The sequence below is a fragment of the Fistularia commersonii genome, chromosome 28 (assembly GCF_037954325.1).
Source record: "Fistularia commersonii isolate RoL2024-O1a breed Wild chromosome 28, RoL_Fcom_v1.0, whole genome shotgun sequence".
Lineage (NCBI taxonomy): Eukaryota > Metazoa > Chordata > Actinopteri > Syngnathiformes > Fistulariidae > Fistularia > Fistularia commersonii.
The window spans coordinates 3,108,679-3,131,667 of record NC_141311.1 but is presented as its reverse complement, the minus strand read 5'-3'; the positions used below and the strand labels follow the sequence as shown (position 1 = coordinate 3,131,667).

Below are 22,989 nucleotides of genomic sequence, written 5' to 3'. Positions count from 1 at the left end.
GCCAAACCAAAGCTAAACAATGAGGTAAATCTTGATCTAACTTGGGATGTAAAAAAAAGTCCCAGTGAGTTTGGTGATCTCAGGTCAAGCTGTCATTAAAAAAAATGGTTGATTTTAACGAAGCTGTCTGAGACTGATATCAGAGGAATTCTGAAAACATCATAATATTATTAATATTTAAATAGATTTATTTCAATAAGGTTTTTGAAATGTGGGCAAAGTTTGAACAAATCTATCCTTGAAGGCTTTTTGCAACAGTTATAAATGATAGCTGGTTAAGTTGGAGATAACTAAATCCAATCTTGCGTCCCTAACAACTATTGAATTCATCTGTTTGTCTTTTTAAATATTTGTGGCGTATAACAATTTAACAAAAAAGAAATAATGTTAAATATAATGGGGCCATTCACACAAACTTTCTGTATTTCTGAAATCTTAATAAGTCCTCTTTAAAATCAATTTCATGTTCATGGTTTTGTTCTTTGCAGGTTTCCTTTGCAGCGGCTTTGCCAGCCTTCCTTCATTATTACTTCTTTTATAAATATTAAGGCAGCTAACGTATCATTTCAGCTGTTAGCGTGTAACTGTTAGCGCTACTGTTTTATTAGTATGACCTGAATTTTTCCCGTACTTCCCAAACATCATCCCCTTCTGTCAGACTTGTTTTTTAACTCTCTATCCGGTCGAGGCAGAACGCTGCCCACGTTGACCGGGGATCTGCGACGTTTTCGCACCGATAAAAGGCAGCGTTTTCTCGCGGTTGTCGCGTTGCGGCTGCAAAATCTGACTTGACTTCTTTGCTCATGTTTCTTTCAATGCATTGGATTGAGAGAAAAAAAGAAACCCCTTAAACAAACACACACACACACGCACACACACGAATGTCAGACAGACCATTTATTTATGTTTGATCGAGATGCAGGAAAGGATACTCATTTGATATCAAAACGACACTGAAAGAACACAGAATGCATTTTTTGTTAATCAGAATAAAAATTTTCAGAGAGGGCCTCTATTAAGTGTGCAATCGAAGCGGTAGGACGGGAAAGCAATCATCCTGCAATTTGCAGCGGGATTAGACGTATTGCGGTCTCACGACAAAGTGATAAGAGTAGCGGTCATCAGGACAGGGATAGGCCAGAGCCTGGGTCTTGTTACTCGCGATGTACGCCAGGTTTTGTTTAAAGTCCTGGACCTGACAGACGTACTTGCCTTGGCAGATCAGCAGGAGGCGGTTCTGATAACGAATGTTTTTCTGGTTGGAAGAGTACGGAGACGACAGCATCGCCGCGGGGACGGATTCACAACTCAGGCCTCGATGCGAACACTTCTTTTGGCTCGAGAGGATCTCTGCGTTCCACTCGACAGATCTGTCTTTAAACAGCATACTTTGGTGGACGGGGGTTCTGAATGATGTCGATACAGGTTCTCTATATGGATAAACAGTAGGGCGAGGCTGATAATGGCGATAATTCCCCCTTACACTGAATTGAGAATAGTGGAAGGTGGCTGGGATGTCATTTCTTTTAATAACAGCACCAATTTTTGCACCCCACGTCTTGGCGGTGTAAATCCTGGGCAGATATTTATCGTCTCCTGTGGTGAATTTTGGACTCCCCACAAGGTTGCTGAAAAGTAGAACGTTGAATTGCAACGCTGTCATGATGTTTTCGCGATACACGCCCTTATGGGTGTTGTACAGCGAGGAGTTGAACTCCAACCAGTACAGTTTCTCCGCGGGGATCATCGGGAACCGAATTAGATTGAGAAGGTCAACCTGGTTTTCCAAACTGGTTGAGTTGCCCTTGTCCACGATCCAGCCCTCCACGGTCTGAAGGAGGAAGTACTCATCGGGAACCACCAGGTCGGAACGGCTGAGAAGGTTCCCGAGGACGTCCGCCTTGAGGCGGAGCCAAACGGGAGACCGGGTCAGATTTTGGAAGTTCCAGGCCAGAAACTGGAGGCAGTTCTCCTGGAGGACAAAATCTCCAGTTTCCATGGCATAATCATAAAGAGACAACTGGGTCTGAAAAGACTCGTCTTCTGGGAGGATTTGGGTGAACAGCCGGCCCGAGTCCTCCATCAGCTGCTTCAGCCCAAATTTCGACGCCAACCAGTGGAGGCACTGAATAGAGGAGGAGGTCACGTCCACTTTTCGGGTGTAAATGTACCTACAAAACAACCAAGTTGTGGAATACGTTAGATTCTTAAAGGTTTCTTTGGACATATTTTCATTTGTTTTAGCAAAAATTGCAGGAATGGGAGCGGAAATGTAGAGTCATACACCCGAGCTTTAAATCCTGGGTGACCTCATTAACCAGCATGTCATTTAAGTGCAGTGTATCGTACATCGGCAGCATGACAGTCCTGACGTACCTTAAGAAGGAGGGGAAATACGTCTGGCAAGCCAAGCTGACGTTCACCGTGATGCCGCTGATCCCCTTTGTGACACCGAAGAGCGGGAACTGAGAGAGGATTACTTTATGCGCGCAGACCGTTGTCTTTGCCAGGGTCCCGTTTTCACCTTCGCCCTGGGCGTCATCTTGAACCCGGACCTGGAGGTCACAGCCGATCCCGCTGTCAAAGAGTTTGCCGAGCTCGTTGGACAGGCTGATGCTGTGGTCCAGCGAGTGGGTCGAGATACTGAGGGTCTCGTTTGAGCCTGAAATCACAAAGCGACCGGATGAATCTCGGCGGAAATGAGTCGAGGGGCGTCGTCGTGCTTTCAGATGTTACCGATTAAATACCGACTGACCAACTGACTGACAGATAACTCCAACGTCCTCTTTGTGGGAGCAGTCGGTTACTCCCCAGCTTTTGAAACCACAAGAGAACAGGTTCTCCTCGTTGCCATTGCACTCGATATCATCCTGCCAAATGGGGCCCGGAGCTGCGATTCAAAAGGAAAGGATTATTTTCAACACACGGGTAACAGCGCGTTCTCCCTCTGGTCCCGACCGCTCAATCGACCAGACAGTTCCACCGCCCTCTGGTGGGAAGAGAGAGGAAGTAAAGGGCACCTTGTCCGTAGTCTTTCCCCGTGACGACCGATTCGGCTCCGGGGAACATGAGCTGACGACACACCACCTGGGCTTCGGCCATATCCCAGCCGTCATCGCACACCGTCCCCCAACGCCCGTCGTGGAAGATCTCCACACGGCCCTCTGAGGGGCTTTGACCGCCGGACAACCGGACGTCGCCATCTCGCACCTGGTTTGGTTTCCCTGGTGACCAAATAAACAGACACTTTGCATTGTGTGCAAACCGCAGGTGCAGATAGCGTCAAAACATTTCTTGTTCGGACTCATGTTTACTTTTAAGGCCCAACGTTTGTCAAAGGAGGGGATGCACTTACTGAGAAGGTTAAACTTGACTGCGCTGGATGTGGAGACACAGAAGAGGAGCAGAATCCACCGCTGCTTCGAGTTTGGACGCGCGAGCATTTTCACAAAAAAAAGGGACTTTGCGGGTGAATCCCGTGAAAGTTCACGAGAACGGACGCTCGCGCCTGGGTTTTCCTCGCCCTTCCTTGCGTTCACCGTCTTCCTGCAGTTAGCAAGGTCCGCTGAAGTTCTTCTCCTGTCTAAGAAAAAGCTCCACCCTTATAAACCTCTGGCAATAGGAACTATTGAGGTCTCTTCAGTTTCACTTCCTTGTTCCCGAGGCTTTCCCTAAGTTTCGTGCTACACTGAAATGCTACCGCAACATGTTTGTGTTTGCACAACTCAATATTCAAATTCAATCCAGTCAAGAAATGGAGAGACGGGAAAAATAACAATCCATATTTTACTCATTTGTCTACCTCGAAATGAGCACTTTTTCTTCAAAATGGTGATTTTTGACAGAGTAAAAAGAAACCCTCAGGAAAATACACTGAAAGTGACGTGTTTGGTTTACACGCGTCGGTAAAAAGCAGAGCACAGAGGAAACTCTAGAGTTTACAGTATGTGCGTTAAATATGTCCAGGAGAGAAAACAAAACAAAATTAAAAAAAAAAAAAAAAAAAAAAAAATCACAGTCTTTCAATCAGTACTTTTTTTTGTACATTCATTATAAGAAAGGGTACAGTACTACTGAGGCCACGTTCTCTGTGAAGGAGACGGTACGCGAACAAGGCCGGGTTGGACAGATAAGTTTCTTACAGTTTTGTGGGTTTTTTTTTTGTGCTGGAAATGATGTATCTGGAGGGGCTGGAGTTGTGTCTTCGCACAAAGTCAACCAGGAAGCAGCAAGTTGAGCAACTACAACAGTGATTGGATTGTAAACAGCAAAGAGCCACGTTACAGCGGCCCCGGTCTCCGAAGCCTCCGAAGCCTCTAAATGAACTCCAGGCCCTCGTATTTCACATCCCCGATCTTGGTCTCCGGCAAAAGGATGCGTCCGTCGAGGGTGAAGGCCATGATGTAGGTCGCGATCGTCCCGGCGTCTTCCTCCGACTTCAGTGCCAGGATGATCTGGTCGTCCGTGTTGGGGACAAACTTGAAGGAAGAGAACCCGTGAGTGGGGTTCAGCGGGCCCACGCGACTCACGATTATGTCCTTAAAATCCGGCGAGCAGCTGAGGACGAGGTTCGTGCCGCGGCGCTCGTCCGCCGCTTCCTCGTAGCGCTCCTTGCTGGCGCGGCGCGGGAGGAAAAACCAGCGCTGCAGTGTGTCGCTCCACGCCGCCGACTCGTGTATGAGATAACCTGCGCGGGGGAAACGGGAAGCGTGTCAATTTACTTTTCGTTTTTTTTATCCACCCCGTCCATCAGCGCCAGGGGAGCAGTTCGGTTCACCGTCTTGCTCAACAACACTTCGGCATGCTAGGACGCGCCCGGAATCCAACCAGGAACGTCGGGTTCCAAATACGATCGCTCTAACTCCCGCCCAAATAAAGTAAATAATAAAGAATAAACGAATTATGGGGATTAGAGCAGTCGTCCGCTCCCCTGGCGCCGTTCCTTCGCAGCCTTCTGCTCATGACTCATCCATGATGGATTCAATTTTGGGTTTAGTGTCACCATATGTGACACTAAAGGCCTGACTTCCTCTTCTGTCCACATCGCTATCTGTGGAGTGTTACCGCCCGACGACCGGGCGAGAGGCCGGAGCGACAGCCTCACCTGGAGGTTCCATCCCTGCTGCAGACCTCAGCAACTGGTACTTGGGGACCCAGTTCTCGTGCTTCACGTCTCCTCTGAAGCCCACGACTTTCACCCACTCCGGGTTGTCGTTGACGAACTCCCCCTCGGTGGTGGTCCACTCTTTGCCCAGCCCGCCGATGTACAGGTGCTCGTCCTTCACCGCCAGCCACTCCGCCTTGAACCCTACCGGGCGGGGGGGGGGGGGAGCGGATGCACGTTTCAGAAAACAGCGAGACGGGCCGGCGGGAGGTGACGACACCTTTAAAAACGAACCTTTGGCGACGCTGCCGTCGCCGTCTGGCAGGATGACCCAGGGAACCACCTTGTCCCCGCTGATGTGGTAGACGATCCCCGTCCTGTCGTCGACGCTGTAAAGCTTCCCGTTGAAAACCACCAGCTCCGACAGCTCCATACCCCTGCCCTTCTCCGCCAGGTGGCTCTCCAGCACCACCCTGTCGGCGTCCCACTCCACCGACACTTTGTCTCCGCTCTGGGACACCAGCAGGGAGCCGCGCCGCATGTAGCTGAACCACGTGAGCCCCTTGTCGCTCTGCGAGCGCGTGTCCAGGTCGGCGATGACGGCGATGCGGTAGCGGGTGCCCTGCGGCGTGCGCTCGGGCACGCTGAGCGGGTAGGTGTCGTTGTAAAACGACTCCGGCCTCTGCGGGTCGCTGCGGCCGGCTCTCCAGCCGTGCGCGCCGAGGGAGCGCGCGCGGAAGCCCGTGCTCAAGTGCATGAAGAGCAGTAAAACCAACGCCAGCGACATGGCCACCATCACGATGGGCCTCCACTTGAGGCGGAAACGGGGGTCGGTGGTGTTGGCCATGGACGCCAACATGGGGAGGCCTCCGACAGCGATGTGCAGATTGTTCATGGGCTCATTGTTCTCCGTGTGCCGGACGCCCGGGGGTTCAGGCATGGAGAGCGAAGGCCGGGGCGGACCTGAGGCGAAACAGAGACGCGAGTCAAGGAGGAGCAGCGGCAGCAGGCGACATCTTTCGCTCCGGTCGTCGACTTCTTCTGTAAGGCGTCTACTCTGTCTCCGCACGAGCAGCGTGACTGATGGTGCGATAACCGTCCAGGGTCCTGTTGAAAGGCGCACGTTAAGGTGTGGCGCAAATGGCTGGATTCCAACCGTCCCTGAGGTAAATCAGCTCACTGAGGAATCCCTTTCAGTTTGCTTTACCAGGCGCAGCTTAGAATTTTGGTGGCACTGGTTTCAAACCCTCTTTTCCCTCATTCTCCTTCTCTTTCCACCTCCCTCCACTCGTCTCGCAAACCTTTGCAGACGTACATTCGTCGTCGTTTATTGGACGACTGAACATTCGTCTGTCATATTGTTCTCACGGCGTCCCTCGGGGTCAGATCCAGGCGCCTGCAGGACAATCCCACCGACTGCTTAATAACTGATGATCTTTCCACCATATTTTCCGACGCAAAGTGTAAGTATTTCACATCAATCAAACATCATTATTGCAACCCCGTTCGGTAGCTGTGTTGGGTCGTGCTTAATTTGTCATTTGGCCACAAGCCGAATCCTCTCTTTTTACATCGAAATTATTTTTACTTCAACTTTTCACCCGCTCTTCTGATTTATCTCATTTTGTAAAACCCTGCTTCCTGATTGACCCTTGACACCATTTCCTCTATTCCCCTTATGTGCATCCGGCTGATTAATCATTAAAAAATAGCTGCGTTTGCAACACGCAGAGCCTTTTGACTCTCACAAAGACGTTCACTCACCGCGTCCTACCTCGCACGGATGTTCATTCATTCATTCATTCAGCGTCTGCGCCGAGTATCCTGCACCCGGGCTGCACGGAAAACTGTCTGAATCAAACCTGGAGCGCAGCGGGAGCTTACGAGGTTGACGGGAGGCCCTTGGGAGCGCGCACACAGCGACAACTAAACTAGGATTACACGACTTGAGTCGACACAAAGGCTGGGAGGAGGAACGGTCCCGTCGGTGTAAAAGAACAATGTGTTGGGAACCGGAAAATCAGGATATGACCAACGTGCCATGTGAGGAGGATACACACGATTATAGGACTGGACACTATTTCTTCACAAAAATATTTTATTTCGCCCCACCGAGCCTTCGTTATTATTTTTTTCCTATCCAACCAGTCTTAACACTAAACACAATAACAACCCCCCCATGCCCAAAACACCGGAACTGGTACTAAATTTGCAATTTATCCACAGCGCCCCCTCCCATTTTTTTTTTTTTTCTGCTGCTATCATCTATTTTTTTGTGTATTTTTCTATTTGTAATTTTTGTGCCGCTTTCTTACGCGTGCCTCTAACTGGGAGTCCAAACGAAATCGCATGATGACAATAATACTCGAGTACTCAGGTTAACCGCTACATGCGTGTTAAGCTAAACGTGGCATAGTAAAGGGCAATTTAGTAAGTGCATAAAGCATTACTAAATTACACCAAATTATATTTGTGCTAAACAGAAGGGCCTCTATTCCACACAAAGAACAACTGCGCTGCTAGCGTCGCGCGAGAGCTCCGAGATCCACCTCAATCCCTCTTTGTTCTTTATATTTGCAGGGAACGCCGCGAGGCCACAAGAGTAGAAATTGTGTGCAATCGAATCTTAACCACACGCTGGTGACCTCTAAACCCGGCCTCGTTCGTCTAGACGCGGCAGCGCCCTGCTCAACGGAGAACAGGAACTGAAAGGGTCTTTCATAAGAGGGCCACGAGCCAAACAGCGCTTCATTATAGCAGCGACATCAGGACGGCACTGTGAGACCAGAGAACGCTCTCAGAGATCCGCCGACACGTGTATCGGGCTATTCCGCGTCCTTCCTTTGCCGACGTCACCGGCGCCGAACACCTACACTGGCTTACCTCTTCGTCTCCGCCTGCCTGACGGTCGAACGCTCGGCATTAAGAGTTACACCGCGGCTCTACCGACCCGAACCCTTCGCTCCGCCGCCTCGCTGCCTTCTCGCCATGGTTCAACGGCTTGTTAGAATATCGCTGCACTTTAACTAGACTCAAAAGATTATGAGCGGGTCCAGTCCAAAGGGGCAAACCTTAGGCCACCGCATTTCTAGTTAGCGTTCATGGATTCAAATTTTTGGAGAAGTAGTGACAACTTTCAGAGAAAGACAGCTGCAAATGTAACCCGGGGCGTCCCCTGTCAACGGCGACGAGAGGAACATGGTATTCAATGACGAATTCTGGAGTTCTTTCTATGAAGCGGACAATAAAACAAGCGCTCGGAGCAGGCTGAGGCCAGAGGTCAATCTGATTACATCAACCGGAGACTTGCGGCTCGGGGGGAGAGCTAAAGGAAGTGGGAGGGGTTTTTTTTTTTTTCATAATAAATAAATGAATTCTTAGTCCAGCTGGGCGGAGAGCATTGAAAAGACTCACGTGACGCGGAATACAGGGATGATACATAATTGCTTCATTTCACACATCGTGACTAGTTAAATGTAAAACGTTTGCACGGGACTTGACGACATAACAACGCAGTAACACAGAGAAATGAAACAGCGGATCGGCGTGATGCAAAGTTGTTTCCACAGTCAAGAGCGAAAGTCAACTTTAATCGCTGACGGACACCTATTTATCGTACGGTTTCAAAGTAAGAGGGAACATTTATTGCCCCCTGACTATCCCTGACTTTGGACTGAAGGTTGTTGCGTAATTCTGCAGGACGTCTCATCTAGCCAGGACACTTTCCTCCCTGTCATGGTCTTTCTTGGCACAGAGGTGTCACCACACATGCAGAAACCACCCTGGCGTTCTTGCTGCGCGGTGCTCCCACCGCCGAATCTCAGCAAATATAAGATTTAAAAGGTTCCTGATGTGAAAACTGTTGCTCGGCTTCATCGCTGCCCTCCACCATAAAGGAAGGGGGAGGTGGGACACCTGTGGAGTTTCAAAGGGAAACACATCAAGGGGATGGAGACTGTGTGAGGCCCATAAATAGCTCGCCCAGCGCTGTAAGGCAGGTTTTTCCAAAACATCTGTCGGCCCAGCACTTCCCAAACAGATGTGCGTTGAAGAACACGCAGATAAATAAGTCACATTAGGCTGCAAAAGGCCTCTTTGGAAGGTGGTGCCGCAGGCCATAACAGGAGCAGCTATGAGACCAGGGGAACAGGAAGACTTAACTTCAGTTGACGCTCTATTCGATCCTGCAAAGACGGGCAATCACGTTTAATTTTTTTTATCACTTATTGAGTCTTTCCACGCCTCCCTCGGCTTCTCCTTCTCGCCCCCCCGTGTGCAGATAATCATCTCCCATCTCCGCGTTAGCTAACGTCGCCGTTCCCGCAGGAGGCTGACGGACCCTGAAGGCATCACACGCCTCCCTGACACTCCTCGGATCCGCTCCGCTCGCCCGGGACTCACCGCAGATGCCGGCTGGTCAGCTGAAGATCCGCTGCCGGTTGTAGTTTCGAGGCCATTGTCACGTCCCGTCCCTCCCCGTCACCTTCTTGCCGCTAACCCGGACAACCCGCCGCTACTTCCGGTATGAGCGGATGACGTCAGATCACGCATTGGTTACGCAGCGGGTCAGCAAATGTTGCGTTCATGTCCGTCGGACATATCGGTACTAACTGCTCAACAGGAAAAATACATAAAATTGAAAATATATTCATTTTTACAATCGCTGTACCAAGTAAAACACACCAAAAGGAGACGTGAATGTTTTCATTGACGCTTAATTTTCCTTTTTCTGGAAAATGTCTGCAATCGCGTTATAGTAAATACGACAGGATGGATTTCAGTTACTCCGAAGCACTGGTTATTTAAAAAGAGTGTTTAAAATATAACTATTTGAGCTTGGCAGCAATGTCACTGATTATTCGGCAGACGCTAGGGAAGCAGTTAAATCGGAAACTGATTTTTTTTTTCTTTTGCTGAGAGGATTTAACTGCAGCTGGCGTATGTGTTATGTTGTGTTTAGGTGCCAAAAAAAATATGGGAAATAAGAGCTTCCCAATTTTGGCCTTTTTGTCTCTTGTCACTTAAATCCTCGTCTTAAGTCAGTTTCTAATACCTCATATATGTAAATAAGCCTTCTCAAATGATATAGATTTGCATTTAGATGCATTTTCCAGAATGATTCTTGGATTGTTGAAGAATAACGCACACCGATGTACCAGTTGACGTGCTCTCAGTGACCCAGATGCAGAGGACGTTTGAAACATTGATTACGGTCCAAATGGAAACTGCAGCAGAAACCTGGAAAAACAATCTCCATTCTGCATCAGCCTTCCTTGTCACTGATCTCACTCTCTCTCTCTTTCTCTATTTAAAGAGTTTTATGCAAACGTGACAGACGTGATTTTCACTCCAAGTGGCCCTGATCTTCTTTCCACGGTGGTGTTAACATTCTATAATAATGAAATAAAACCGTGGAAAAAAGACTTCAATAAGATCTTAAATATTGTTGCGTCAATTGAATACCAAAGGTTAATGCTATTAGAACTCCAGTGCGGACATCTGCCACATCAAGGTAAACAAATGATTTTTTTTTTTCTTTTGTTTGGAGCGCTAAGCCCTGAAATGTAATCGGATCCTCTTCAGCCTGTGACTTGACATTTGTTAAAACGTTTCCTAGATTTTCCTTACAAATGTGAGAAGAAAAAAAAAATCAATCAGTGTTGAGATGAGTATCTCTCCAGTCGGTGATCAGTTGAAAGACCCCTTGGGGTTAAATCTTGAAGAGTTGTTTCAAAGTTCACAAAGAACACCCCCCAACCCCCCCACCCCCAGTCACAAACACAATCACTACTCAAATATTTGCCAAAGGAGAAGGCTGCAGAGACTCGCTCCTCCTTTGGAGCAGGATGTGGATGAGCTGAGCAGGACAATTACATCGAAAAGGTTTTTATTTGGCAAACCTGGTGTGATACAGAATACTGCATGAGGCATTAGATTGGGAAATGAATATGAAGAAATTCATTTCAACTGTAAGACTGTCATATGCGTAGAGGCTGAATACAAGGTGACCCAATAATAATGTGATTGTCAGGCACTTGGACTGAGATTACTTAAGATCATAAATATATCTAATTATCAAATAGAGTCGAATTTCTTAAATCAGTTTGGTATAAAATTGACTGCATTGTAAAGCGTGAGCTCAGAAATACACACAAAATGCAACAGAGGTAGCTGAAATCAATGCAGCTCTGCTACCTAGAAACAAAAGGCACTCTAATCCCAACTTTAACTAAAGGTAGCGGGTATAAAATTAGATATTGGCAATCGGAATTTTCCCAAGACATTGTCTTTCAGTGCATAGAAAAAAAAAGATTTAGTGATTATGAAAGGACAAAATGAGAAATACAGTAGTAACTTAGGGAACATTTTCAATTCACCTGCAGAAGAAAATAGTGCGGTGCCGTTGAAAAAACAAATCAAAAATCAAGTAAATGAGTATCATCTTGTGTCGCAAAATAAAACACCTTCACACGCACTGGACAAGGATCACTTTGTAAATGCTACTCAATTGTACACTTTAGCGCTGAAATGACTTCTTATTAAACCACTTAATAAGAGGTCCTTACGTTCTGACTCCTTGCGAAAGCAGTGATTTAAACAAGAGTGACGGACTCAATCAGCTATAGTCCGAGTTCAGGCATCAGAAAGGGTAAGTGGAGGGAATTAAGTTAAATCTGTAGTTCTGAAACAAATAAGGAAAACTACATTTAACTGATGATCCATTTGATTGCACAGGAAAAAAACAACCCACAGGCTTTTAGAGGGAATTCAATGAGCAAATCTGCAGAGCGATGGCCTCATTTGCCTTGTCAATAAATTAATATTGCTCTATAATCTGTTTTAAAAGTCCTTGCAGCTGCTGTAACTATTACAACATTGCAAAGAAACAATAAAGCGTTTGGGGGGGGGGGGGGGGGGGGGGGGGGAATCTAACTAGAGTTGTTTTGGCACTAAGATACGAATGATAAAGTTATCCCGCCTCTTATTATCCTTCTGATACAAAAAAAAATAATATCCTCAGAGTTCACCTGCAGTATAACAGCAAACATCCACCGAAAACAATCTGGCAAGTAAAAAACATCAGAACCCAAAAAATTGCAAATGCATCCTGCAGGAAGAAAACCAGAGTGCATTTGAGAACCCATTTTTTTTTTTTTTTTTGTCATTCAAACCCTTTACAAACCACTTACAAAAAAAAAAAAAAATCCCAAAACACTCCCTGTTCAATCAATGAGCTTGAATTTCAGTCCTTCAGTACGCCGGTGGCTGGTAGTCCCCCTGCTGCTCCTGACTGTGGGAGAAAGGTGACTGCTGGTAGCCTGAGGGGGCGCTGGTGTACGGAGCCGGGGGGTAAGGAGGGATGGGGTCATTGGCGGGGTCTCGGTACTGCTGGTTGAGGTCAGTCACACCTTGGCGATAGCGCCCGAGAGCAAAGTAGGTCAGTAGCCCCTGTTGAAGAAGTTAAAAGACGGTTTATGATGAAATGAGCTGGTTACACTTTGTGATCATCTCGAGTGTTCAAAAAAAAAAAAAAAAAGCACAAGTAAATGACTAGATCCTCATTTATAATGCAATTTTCATTCAAATGTGAACGGGGATTAATAAACACGGATGGTTTTGTTTGTGTATGTGTTTAATGTCTGTAGTTTACTGCTTTATACAAACAATGGAGTCTACATTTTTAAAAAAACAAGGATAAATCAAAACATAAAGGTTTTTGGAACGTTAATTTGGTCATTTATAAAATGTAATGATTAACAAACCATTTATATGGTCATTATATATGTAAGTTGGATATGTGCTGATGGTTAATGAGTTAACAGATGCTCGAGCATCACTTAATAATAGTGAAATTCAAGTGTAAGTCAAGTAGTGGGGGTACCTCAGTAAAAGCTAGGACTGTGTATGCCTTTAACATTTTTATGATTTGTAAATTACAATTGCAACTGAGATGTGACGGCAAGTAAAACCACAAGAGCCAAGTTTCTATTCACAAAGGACAGGAAACAGACAGCATGAGGTGACACAGAAAACAAAATATCTGTGAGAGACTATTTGTATCGAACATTTTTATAACTTTTGAATGTATCATTCATGCTGTATAGAAATACAATGACTAAACTCAATATGCACTCCCTTATCGAAAAAGATAAAATGCTTAATCACGATGAAAAACAAAGGTTTAACAACAGGAAGTTGGGTAACATAACTGCAAAACGAAACGGCCTCCATGAAAAAACAAGCAGATGCTTGACATGTTAAAATACTGCCTTGCTTTTATTGAACACCTTATCGATTTTAGGCCCTGTAATTTTCCTGGAGAAGACTCAGTTGCAATTATGAAATTGCTCCACCATCACAAGGAATGGCGCACTCAATTGCACAACAGTCGACAAAGGCAAACACGACATATTTGCCGTTTTAAAAAAATAAAAAGGTTTTAAACCAGTGCAGGTGGTGCAATATGTAGGCATGCATGGACTTATCACTTATCTAAAGGTAGGTATTATATGGCTTGAAGAAAATATTTTTTCTTTATATTTCACGCACCCAGAAATTCATTTTTACATGCCCTTTTACCTTTTATATGTAACATTATGCCACATAAGGCAATTTAAGACCATTTGCAATGAAACCATGAAATCAGGGAGTGGACAAGCAGATGGATATATTTTCAGCCTGTTTCCATCGTGTCTGACAGGCTGCTGTCGTCCCGACAGAGGACGCCCTCCTCCGATGGGGTCCAGTAGCGTTTAAAGAAGAAGACAAGATCCATTCGAGACGGCTGTACCTCTAAATCATCTCTGAGAGTATCGCTAAACTCAACAACAGGATTAAGCGTCTAAACTCATCAGCTCTCAAATGAAAAGACACATTAACTACTTGATTAAGTCTACATTAAGTCTGACTTATCAAATATAGCATTTTCGTTTGGTAATTGTGTCCTGCTCCTGGACCTGCTGTTTGCAACATTGCAACAGACACTGAACTGGATGAAGCTCTGGTAGCCTCCCTCAAAAAACATGACACACTGACACGTTGATCTCAATTTCCCTTTAAATATGACTGTCTCTGGGCACCTTTTAAATGCAACGATAGGCCAGGTTTGTGAATAAACTACACAACTGCTTATTCAAAGTCTGATTTTGTCTGAACAGAAATGTAATGCATGGAAAAAAACCTGCATTAGCCCTGTGGCCACTGGTAGATTTTCAAATTTTGTCAAAAGGAAGTTACATGACACTCACCCAACTGAAGATGGAGAAGAAGGAAAATGCCACGATGGCCCTCGCCGCATCACCAGAAACTGAAGTGTCATCGGTGGATTTGGACCATTGGTTGGCCAGAACACAGAAGCAAATGAACCAAAGGAATGTCCAAACACCTGCGACGGGTTGAAAATGACAAATGAAGAGTAGCGCTAGGATTGACACTGAATATGATGACTGCTTAGAGAAAGCATCATTTTATACTCCTGTATAAGGAAGCAAACCTGACCAACCTGAAAAGAGCAAATCACCGAGGACAACATATTTTCTCTCTGCGGCATTGCTCATCTGGGGCAAGTAGGCGTCCAGTATGAGGAAGCTGATACAGGCTAAAAAGGCCAACACTCCAATCCCCAATCCATAACTGCAGGCACCGTCATTGCCATTAAATATGCACTTGGATTGTTTCTCAGATACGGTGTTGACGTATCCTTCCCCCGTAATGGTTGCAAAAACCACAATGGAAAAGATCTGCAAAGAAGGGACATTCAGAGTTAATTCCATGGCTGCTGGGGGGCTGAGGGGGTATTTCAACTCAAGTGGCTGTGGGGCTGCGTGATTCTTGTCACATGATTCACATTACAAGGATGCTTTGACTTGGGAAAGGATGGAGGGAAAAAAAGATCTGAAATTCAGACATGCGTCAAAATGGTTCAAGGGAACTGATACCACTATGAATTACAGGAAATCACCTGGGTTTCGGGTTCATTTCTGCATCGTCGATATGGCAGAATAGAATACTAACGTGTTTTGGGGACTCTTCCTCATCCACCTTACACACTTCAGCAGATCTCAGGTAATTGGCTTATAAAACAGTTATGCAATTTCAGTCAGGCATGCAGTCATAGTGAAAGTACGATACTGATACTTTCCTTAAATGTGTCGTTGAGGTGCTTTTCTCGCTATTTCTCACAGCCTTTTGAAATAAACACGGTTATATCTTACTCTTACTTAAAATGTGGAGAAAAAAACAATTTCCTTCGGGATAAATAAATAAAGTTGTTCTCATGATTATATGAAATCTCATTCTTTCCTTTCTTATTATCACCTTTGACCGTGCTTAAAGCTGCATTAACTTAATACATTCGGTGTATTTGCTTGTTCTATCAGATATCAAATGTATGAAACTGAAGCACTTGATGATTTCCAATGCAATAGCAACCGGGAAAAGAAGTTGTTTACTTGTTGACGAACAACCCAGAAATAGAAGCAGCCTGGTACCTGTCAGTGCAGTGACACAGCACCGGGCTGGCTAACGTTAGCTGCTGTTAGCTAAGCGTTACCTCAACAGGTAGCACACCGCGGTCAGTCACTTATTTTAAGTGTTTCACGCGGAAATGAAGGATTCCGAGCGGAGCAACGGTCGCCGTCACTCTCCAACACTTTATTGAGCGAATACTCCGCGTCATTGGCAATTTGGCGTTTTCCCCGGCAGCCCACATCTGTTAGTAGTCGCTTAATGCGAGCAGCCGCCGATGCTAACGTTCCCGTCAGTGTGGAGTCACTCACCCAGCTCAAAAAACGTAGGATGGTCTGAGGTTGTTTCAAAAAGTTCTCCAAATCGAAAGCCCCGCCGGCCAGCGAAGCTCCATAAGCACTGCTTTGCATGACTATTTCCCCCCCAAAAAGGACAAAAACGTCAGTTGGGCAGTTTGTAAACAAAGTCGACCCTTCCTGTCAAAGTTTGTGCTGCTTCGTTGGAGCAAAACTACTTCCTGAAAAGTTTCCGAGGCCCGCCTCCCGTGATGCGTTCCCGTGACGCACGTAACTTTCAGCACCGAGGAAAGTACCGAGAGCCGATGTTTTAAACAAACAACAGACAAACAAACAAACAAACAAACCAAAAAAAAAACAAAAAAAAATAATAATCAGAATCAGAATACTTTACTGCAGTGATGTGCGGTGAGGTTCACGGCTGGTGAGGCACACCTACCATGAGGCAGGAGAACTGTATGCCTCACTTGGTGGCTCTTAACAGCTGTTTTATGATCACTCAGCACAAGAAACTAGTAACACACATACAGTTGTTGACAGAAAAACACTGTATTGGAAATGAAGATCACATGTCAAAAGTGTTTAATATATTTAATATCTTAATAGCGATGTACGGAGAAAAGGCATCTCACAATTAGCTGCCATTTGCAAGCTACATTGAGGCCCAATAGTCCGCTGCCTCACCATACTTATCTTCTTAGTATCTGAACAGTAAATGTTTAAATCCAGCAATATATAGCAATATTGAATACAAAACCATCTGAAACTGGTGAAGTTAAATCAAAAATAGTTTTATGGTTCAAATCACTAGTAAATATAATTGTTTGTTTGATCCTTTTTTTTCATTTAAACATTTTTTTCCATCCAAGATTGGCAAGTGAGGCACGGCCTCTCCTGCCTCTCCTGACTGCACGTCACTGCTTTATTGACCCCTAAGGGTACTTGAGGTCAACAGTCCAAAGCAGCAGAGAGTTTGGAAAAGAGGTGAAGAAACGGATTCAAGCAGGTTGGAAAGTGTGGAGAAAAGTGTCAGGGGTGCTATGAGATAGAAGAGTATCAGCCAGAAGGATTAAAAAGGCGGATGCTGGAATTGGAGGTCTAATGGAAGACCAAGGAGAAGATTTATGGATGTAGTGAGAGAGGATATGAAGTTAGTTGGTGTGAGAGAGGAGGATACAGAGAATAGGGTTAGATGGAGAAGGTTGATTCGCTGTGGCAACCCCTGAAGGGAAAAACCAAAAGAAGAAGTGGGAAACTGCTTTTTGTTGAGTAAATTGGAGAAGAATCAAAATAGAACTTTATGTAAAAATCAAGAAAAAAAATAGCGAATGATAAAATAAAATAAAACCGTACAGATTAGAGGTAATGGATAAGAATAAAGTTAAAAGTCAGTATAAATATAAAAATAAAATATACACAACATACATACATGTATTTACAAGTTCACGTTTATAATTACATGTAGTCTTTATGTGTATAAATAAGGGTTATTGTACAGAAGATGGTTATTGCACACATTGCACACATTGCACTCCACCAACAGCTACTACTGCTACTACTACTACTACTGAAAATAAGTATGATAATTTAATAATAAGTATAGTAAGATAAGATAAAATGATAAGTATAATATCATTATTATCATTATTAATAATAATTGCAATGATAATTATAATCATTATACTTATTATTATTAGTAGTAGTATTAGTAATATAATGATGATGATGATGACGATGATGATGATACATTACTTATAACAAACATTATTGACATTGTCCTGTCAGTCAGACATCAGAAGTGGTGAGATATTTAATTCACATGGTCAAAAAGAAAAAAATAAAATAAACAAATCAGTTGTGGAAGCACCATCCCACTAGTCTGCTTTTAGTTCACTTTTTTCTCTTTTCAGGCAGTGGCTGTATACACTTCTGTCTACTAGTCCTTCTAAAATGGGCGATTGATGAACCAAAAGTGTTGGTTCCACAAAAATAATAGAATCATTCTCTTACATAATGCACTGCAAATGCAAGGAACATGACATCCCTGCAGAATTAGGTTGAAGTTTTTTTTGCAAGGTATTAAATGAAAATTCAATTAGCACTGTGTTGGAAACAAGGTATAGGAACTTTGTTTTCAAATCACATAATCACAGGTGTGGTGCGACGCTGAGGTCATTCCTGAGATAGTTGTACAAACAAGTTTGCATTTTGCTCAATAGGTTATGTTAATTTAATGTTGATTTGTTTGAAATGAAAAAAGTTTAGTGAGTTGTATGTCACTGACAGAATACCAATCTGGCGTTCAACAAGAAAAGTTCAAGAAAATCGAAGAAATAGGAGGAAATGAAACTAACACATGCCAAACGCTGCCAATGTGGGCAAAGTTGATGAATCATTTTGACAGTGAAACTAAAACAGCTGATATAAAGAACTTAATATTTCACATCAGTTGTTTATGAATCATTGTAGTCTCAATAATACAAACATGAACATCAGTAACTAATAATGTGCCACAGATGTTTTTAAAAGAACATTAGACAAAGACCTCACAGTCAAGTATGTACAAACAGAAACAATGTCACTGATTATGTCAAGCCCTCTATTAATCAAGTAATGATTTTATTTTCATCATGTTAGACCGAACAGTATTTCTATAAAGTCAAATGTTGACAAAAGCGGTCAAAATTGAATTGAGTATCCCCACACTATATTATCAGCTCAAAATGATTAAAAATAGGCCAACTAACAAAACAGGATGGGGTAACACTGTCTTTTGTTAGAGAAATATCATTAATGAATATTCTGTTTTACGTGATTCAAATTTTCAGAGTATCACCCATCCCCTAAGTCTTTTGACTTTTTTTTTTTAGTCAAATCTTGTTTAGTTAAGAATGTTTTTGATAATACAGTGTAGTGTATGCCAAGTAATTCCATGCATATTTCCAATGTTATTTACTGGTAAGCGATTCCACTAAACACCATCTATGGTTTTAAAGGTGAAAAAATAACCATTTTGATGGAATTAAGGTAAACAAAGAGCGTATTCTTCTATGGACATATTGGTACTGTTGTACCTACTGCTGGTGTACATACAGGGCATGCATACGTACCAAATACTAAGAGTAATAACACTAAAAATAATAACACTCAACTACTACAACTACTTCAAGAATGATTAATTATTTGAATTGTTATTGCTTTTGTTATAGGGGCAGAGAAAAGCCAAAAGGAGAAAAAGAAGAAGAAGATTAACAACAACAACAACAATAATAATAATCATAATAGCCCAACTGCGACACTGGCTGCACGATAAGTGGTTTGGATAATGAATGTGTGAATGACTGATTGACAACAAAAATACTTGTGTCTGTGGACGGGACCCTCAGGCATTCTTGAGTTATTTCAGTTGAGCAAGAGTCTATTTCAGAGAAGACACAAAGAGCTCCTCTCACCGGCACAGCTGGCTAAAAACACATTTCACCACTGACATGGATAATTAAACATGACATTTGGACTTAGGGGATGGGTGATACGCTGAAAATTTGAATCACGTAAAACAGAATATTCATTACTCACTACTACTCTCTGTAGTAGTTAATGAAGTCCAAATGGCATGTTTAATTATCCATTCAAAATCGTTTATATGAACGTAAAATTGAGGGAACATTTTTGCATTGTTTTTGCGTATGAAGAACTTGGCCAGACCTAAAATAACACTGACAAAGAGTTCCTCTCTTTTGTTGCTTAAAAGTAAACCAAATGTTATATCATCTCTTGAGAAAGAAATTGGTGATGATGGAAATTTGTCTTTAATCCATTTTTGAGTTTTAGCCCAAAAGCCTTGTAATATTTTGCGCGAGAAAAATATATGGTCTGTGGTTTCAATCTTGTCTTCACAAAATGTACAAATATTATCTTCAAAATTAAAGCGTAACCTCAATAATTCTTTAGATGGGTAGAGTCAGATACAAGCGGAAGTCCTACTTGCGTCAATGCGCAGCCGTGATGGTGACGTAAGATAGCTGCGACCAATCAGCGCACAGAGCGCCAAGTTCCTCTCACAACAAACAGTCATGGCGGAGGAAGCGGAACCCGGATTCAAGAAGGTAGGAGCTCACCTGTCCGCATTCCGTAGTGAATACGACTCGCCGTTGTTCCCCGGGATAAATGAAACACATTTATTAAGAATTTGTAAAAATGTTTTTTAAAGAATTAAACAGTTATACCTCAAACCGGCTCCTCGAACCTTGTCGCATGGATTAGCTTTGGACTTAGCGTATCTACAACAAGTTACGTATTCCGATCCTGTGTTTACATACAAAGTCACTTCCGGTTAAACAGTTAAGCAGTTGTTAAATATTGTTTTTATATTTTGCTTGAATTATGAAGTCATTCATACGGAAAGTTATACGTTGTCTAGGCAAGTAATTATCCTTCTCCCCTTCTGCACATGCACCATCTCAATCTGGCTCTCAATCATATCTCATATCTTATATTTCATTGTATTTCTTATTCTTCCTCCTTTCTACTATCATCTATTACTGTTATGTTTTTTACTTGAAACTCTGGCACAACAATTTCCTTCGGGATAAATAAAGTTGTTCTCATCTCATTCTCATCTCATCTCCAGAGCATCTTTAGCATGTGCTTTCCCCCTGATGGACTTATTCCTCATCTTCTCCATCCTCCTCACCCCAAACGAGAACCTCAATATTTTCATGTCTGCTGCCTCCAGTTCTGCGTCCTGTCTTTTCCTCTTAACTAGACAACATAGCTGCTCTCACCTCAATCTTCAACACCTTTCCATTAATACTCTTATCACACTGACACATTTCTCCAGCCGTTCCTACCTGCTTGCACACCTTTCTTCACCGTTTGTCTCCTTTGTCTGGACTAATAACCCTTGGTACCTATAACCTACACCTACTTTATGTCTACTCCGTATCTTGCATTGACACACATATTCCGTGTTGCAGCCTTTACATACATACACACACACACAAACACACACACACACACACATACACATATGCACCTTAATAAGTCTCAATTAATATCAAACCGTTCTCTATACTCTTTTACTGTAGGAAACAGTGAAAAAACTCCTAACAAGTTTCTTCAAGGAGGAAAAAACTAGATGTGAGTCAGACAATGTATAGAAAAGTAACTTATTCCAAAGGGGTTGGATATTGTGACTCAATTCACCTTCTTTTTTTTTTTTTTTTCGCAGTAACTGGTGATGCGGTGCTGCTCATGGCGGAAATGCTAAAGATATTTGTCAAAGGTAAACAGCTGGAAAGGATTGCAGTCTTCACCAGAGAATACATGAATACATTAAACATATTAACGAATACATTAATACGTTTTCAGAAGCAGCGGTCCGATCACAGAAGCAAGCCGAATCTGAGGATTGCGACAAAGTAGACATTGAGCACTTTGAAAAGATCCTCCCACAGCTGGTATGTGGTTTATAAGGTTGCAGAAGACTTTGGACATCAGCAAGTCTTTTAGGCTTTTGATTGTATTAAAACTGGACTTAAACATTGTTTTGTAAACAACGTGAAGTTTGATGCATTTTCATATAAGCAGACCTAAATTATTTGAAGCAATAGTTAACTAGTAATGTTTTTAAACCACTACTTTCTCTGTCCCTACACTTGCATTTTAATTTATCTTTATTAGTAAGGTGCGGGTGAGTCAGTATTGCAGTTATGCAGTTCTGTTGCTATAACATCTGGTTTGCAATGCTATTTGCAATTAATTAGCTCTATGTTTTAAACACACTATATAAGACAAGGGGGTGAGTGATGTTTAAGTATTACTCCCGATACTAAAGTGTCTTTCATTCTGTCTTTATTGCAGCTGTTGGACTTCTAGCACCCTAAAGCCACAAGATGGCGCTAAAGAACTGCTTGCATGTTCCCGCGTCAACCCCACAACTCTGTCACTACTGCCAGTTTAATTTTAATAATTCTCACAAATCTATGACTGTAATTTCACAATTACTAAAATCACCCAGAGGTTATCCTTCTGTTTTTACTTTGTTGTGTGTGTGTGTTGTTTTTTTTTTTTTTTTTTTTTTTTTTTTTGTAAGCGGAAAGCAGCCCTCCATGCCACCGCCAATAAGGCCCACCTGTGCTCCTCTGTGCAACAACAGGTGCTTCCAGCATGCTCCATGGCGCCCTTCATCAAAGCCTCATGGAGCAGTTGGAAGCAATTAGAGTAATAAGGGGAGCAGCCAGTCCCTTAGATGATGACAAGTGCCAGGAAAAAAAGGAGTACCCCCTCCGGCCACTTTGAAGTTCCCTTTTGCTGTCCTGCGATGTTTAGTTAGAGGTGGAGGGAAGGGCAAAGGGGACCTCTGGCACAGAGGGAAAGTTGAATGGGAGTGTGCATGCACGAACGTGTGCGTGTGTTAGCCAAACACGGCCCGAGACCACACGCATAGATATTCTGTTTGAAAGGAAACATAACAAAACACATTGGAACATGGTCCAAGAGGAGCAGGGTGTAATTCTGAAGGTAAATAAACAAAAGAGGTGAGTAGTAAGGACGCCTGTTCTCCTTTCATTGCAGCACAGAGGGAGGCTGGGGCGGCCAGGGAGCGGGTAATGTCGGGTTCTGAACTCCAGTGCCTGTAATGGTTTTCCACCAGCGGTGTATTTGACCAACATGTCTTCATTATGAGTCAGCATAGCTGTACAACACCTCACACTATTTATTTGTGTGGCTCTTGGATGACTCACTACACTTACAAACACAGCTCGAATACATCTGGAAGCAACTTGGGGTAAAGTCAAGAGTCCAGGCTCTGATAAGCGCTCAAGGACGCCACCTGGAATTAAGACGCCGTGCTTTCATACTCGCGAGTGGGAAGGACCAGTAAGGCATTAGTGTTACACATTGTGTCATGTCTCGTGATTTCTGATGAAACGGACCACAGCAAGGCTCCGTCCCAAAAGTAACACGAACACAAATGTGTCCTTAATTGTGCATCGTTGCCAAAGTGAGGGATGTCCCAATGCTCTGGTCGGAATCTCCTGGGGTCAAAATGCGTGACCCAGTATATCCACAAAGTCCTCTTACCGAGTCCAGAACACACTATATTTCCATCGTAGGGTG

General features: G+C 43.6%; 4 protein-coding genes across 5 annotated transcripts; 1 reads left to right on the top strand and 3 right to left on the bottom strand.

The window, feature by feature from the left end:
* Positions 1-884: 884 nt before the first annotated feature.
* LOC147217182 (galectin-3-binding protein B-like) lies at positions 885-3,781 on the bottom strand. The gene is made up of 5 exons (XM_086175610.1): positions 3,356-3,781; positions 3,021-3,224; positions 2,756-2,890; positions 2,377-2,662; positions 885-2,171 (listed from the first exon to the last, which is right to left on the bottom strand). Exons 1-5 carry the CDS (start codon positions 3,441-3,443, stop codon positions 1,076-1,078), a joined length of 1,809 nt encoding a protein of 602 aa, XP_086031736.1. The 5' UTR covers positions 3,444-3,781; the 3' UTR covers positions 885-1,075.
* cant1a (calcium activated nucleotidase 1a) lies at positions 3,775-9,627 on the bottom strand. Its single transcript, XM_086175611.1, has 4 exons — positions 9,506-9,627; positions 5,399-6,067; positions 5,105-5,308; positions 3,775-4,687 (listed from the first exon to the last, which is right to left on the bottom strand). Exons 2-4 carry the CDS (start codon positions 6,042-6,044, stop codon positions 4,317-4,319), a joined length of 1,221 nt encoding a protein of 406 aa, XP_086031737.1. The 5' UTR covers positions 6,045-6,067; positions 9,506-9,627; the 3' UTR covers positions 3,775-4,316.
* Positions 9,628-10,977: 1,350 nt separating this feature from the next.
* Positions 10,978-16,095, bottom strand: syngr2a (synaptogyrin 2a). The gene is made up of 4 exons (XM_086175609.1): positions 15,883-16,095; positions 14,607-14,844; positions 14,353-14,489; positions 10,978-12,553 (listed from the first exon to the last, which is right to left on the bottom strand). Exons 1-4 carry the CDS (start codon positions 15,979-15,981, stop codon positions 12,356-12,358), a joined length of 672 nt encoding a protein of 223 aa, XP_086031735.1. The 5' UTR covers positions 15,982-16,095; the 3' UTR covers positions 10,978-12,355.
* Positions 16,096-19,924: 3,829 nt separating this feature from the next.
* On the top strand, positions 19,925-22,093 carry cenpx (centromere protein X). Of its 2 annotated transcripts, none has more exons than XM_086176228.1 (5): positions 19,925-19,973; positions 20,955-21,006; positions 21,098-21,151; positions 21,238-21,326; positions 22,025-22,093. In XM_086176228.1, exons 1-5 carry the CDS (start codon positions 19,941-19,943, stop codon positions 22,091-22,093), a joined length of 297 nt encoding a protein of 98 aa, XP_086032354.1. In that variant the 5' UTR covers positions 19,925-19,940. The 2 variants fall into 2 exon arrangements, with proteins under 2 accessions (XP_086032354.1, XP_086032353.1); XM_086176227.1 differs by lacking the exon at positions 22,025-22,093 and adding an exon at positions 21,730-21,903.
* Positions 22,094-22,989: the final 896 nt, after the last annotated feature.

Bases quoted from the DNA above. Each gene is read 5' to 3' on its own strand.
- LOC147217182 (XM_086175610.1), bottom strand. From the start codon at position 3,443: ATGCTCGCGCGTCCAAACTCGAAGCAGCGGTGGATTCTGCTCCTCTTC. The intron at 3,225-3,355 runs GTAAGTGCATCC...TTTGGTCACCAG, and splicing joins AGTCAAGTTTAACCTTCTCA to GGAAACCAAACCAGGTGCGA. The intron at 2,663-2,755 runs GTCAGTCGGTAT...TTGTGATTTCAG, and splicing joins AGTTATCTGTCAGTCAGTTG to GCTCAAACGAGACCCTCAGT.
- cant1a (XM_086175611.1), bottom strand. From the start codon at position 6,044: ATGCCTGAACCCCCGGGCGTCCGGCACACGGAGAACAATGAGCCCATG. The intron at 5,309-5,398 runs GTTCGTTTTTAA...CCCGCCCGGTAG, and splicing joins CGACGGCAGCGTCGCCAAAG to GGTTCAAGGCGGAGTGGCTG. The intron at 4,688-5,104 runs GTGAGGCTGTCG...TCCCCCGCGCAG, and splicing joins AGCAGGGATGGAACCTCCAG to GTTATCTCATACACGAGTCG.
- syngr2a (XM_086175609.1), bottom strand. From the start codon at position 15,981: ATGCAAAGCAGTGCTTATGGAGCTTCGCTGGCCGGCGGGGCTTTCGAT. The intron at 14,490-14,606 runs GTTGGTCAGGTT...AACCCGTCGCAG, and splicing joins CGGTGATTTGCTCTTTTCAG to GTGTTTGGACATTCCTTTGG. The intron at 12,554-14,352 runs GTGAGTGTCATG...CTTCTTCAACAG, and splicing joins TCTTCTCCATCTTCAGTTGG to GGGCTACTGACCTACTTTGC.
- cenpx (XM_086176228.1), top strand. From the start codon at position 19,941: ATGGCGGAGGAAGCGGAACCCGGATTCAAGAAG. The intron at 19,974-20,954 runs GTAGGAGCTCAC...CTTTTACTGTAG, and splicing joins CGGAACCCGGATTCAAGAAG to GAAACAGTGAAAAAACTCCT. The intron at 21,152-21,237 runs GTAAACAGCTGG...ATACGTTTTCAG, and splicing joins GCTAAAGATATTTGTCAAAG to AAGCAGCGGTCCGATCACAG.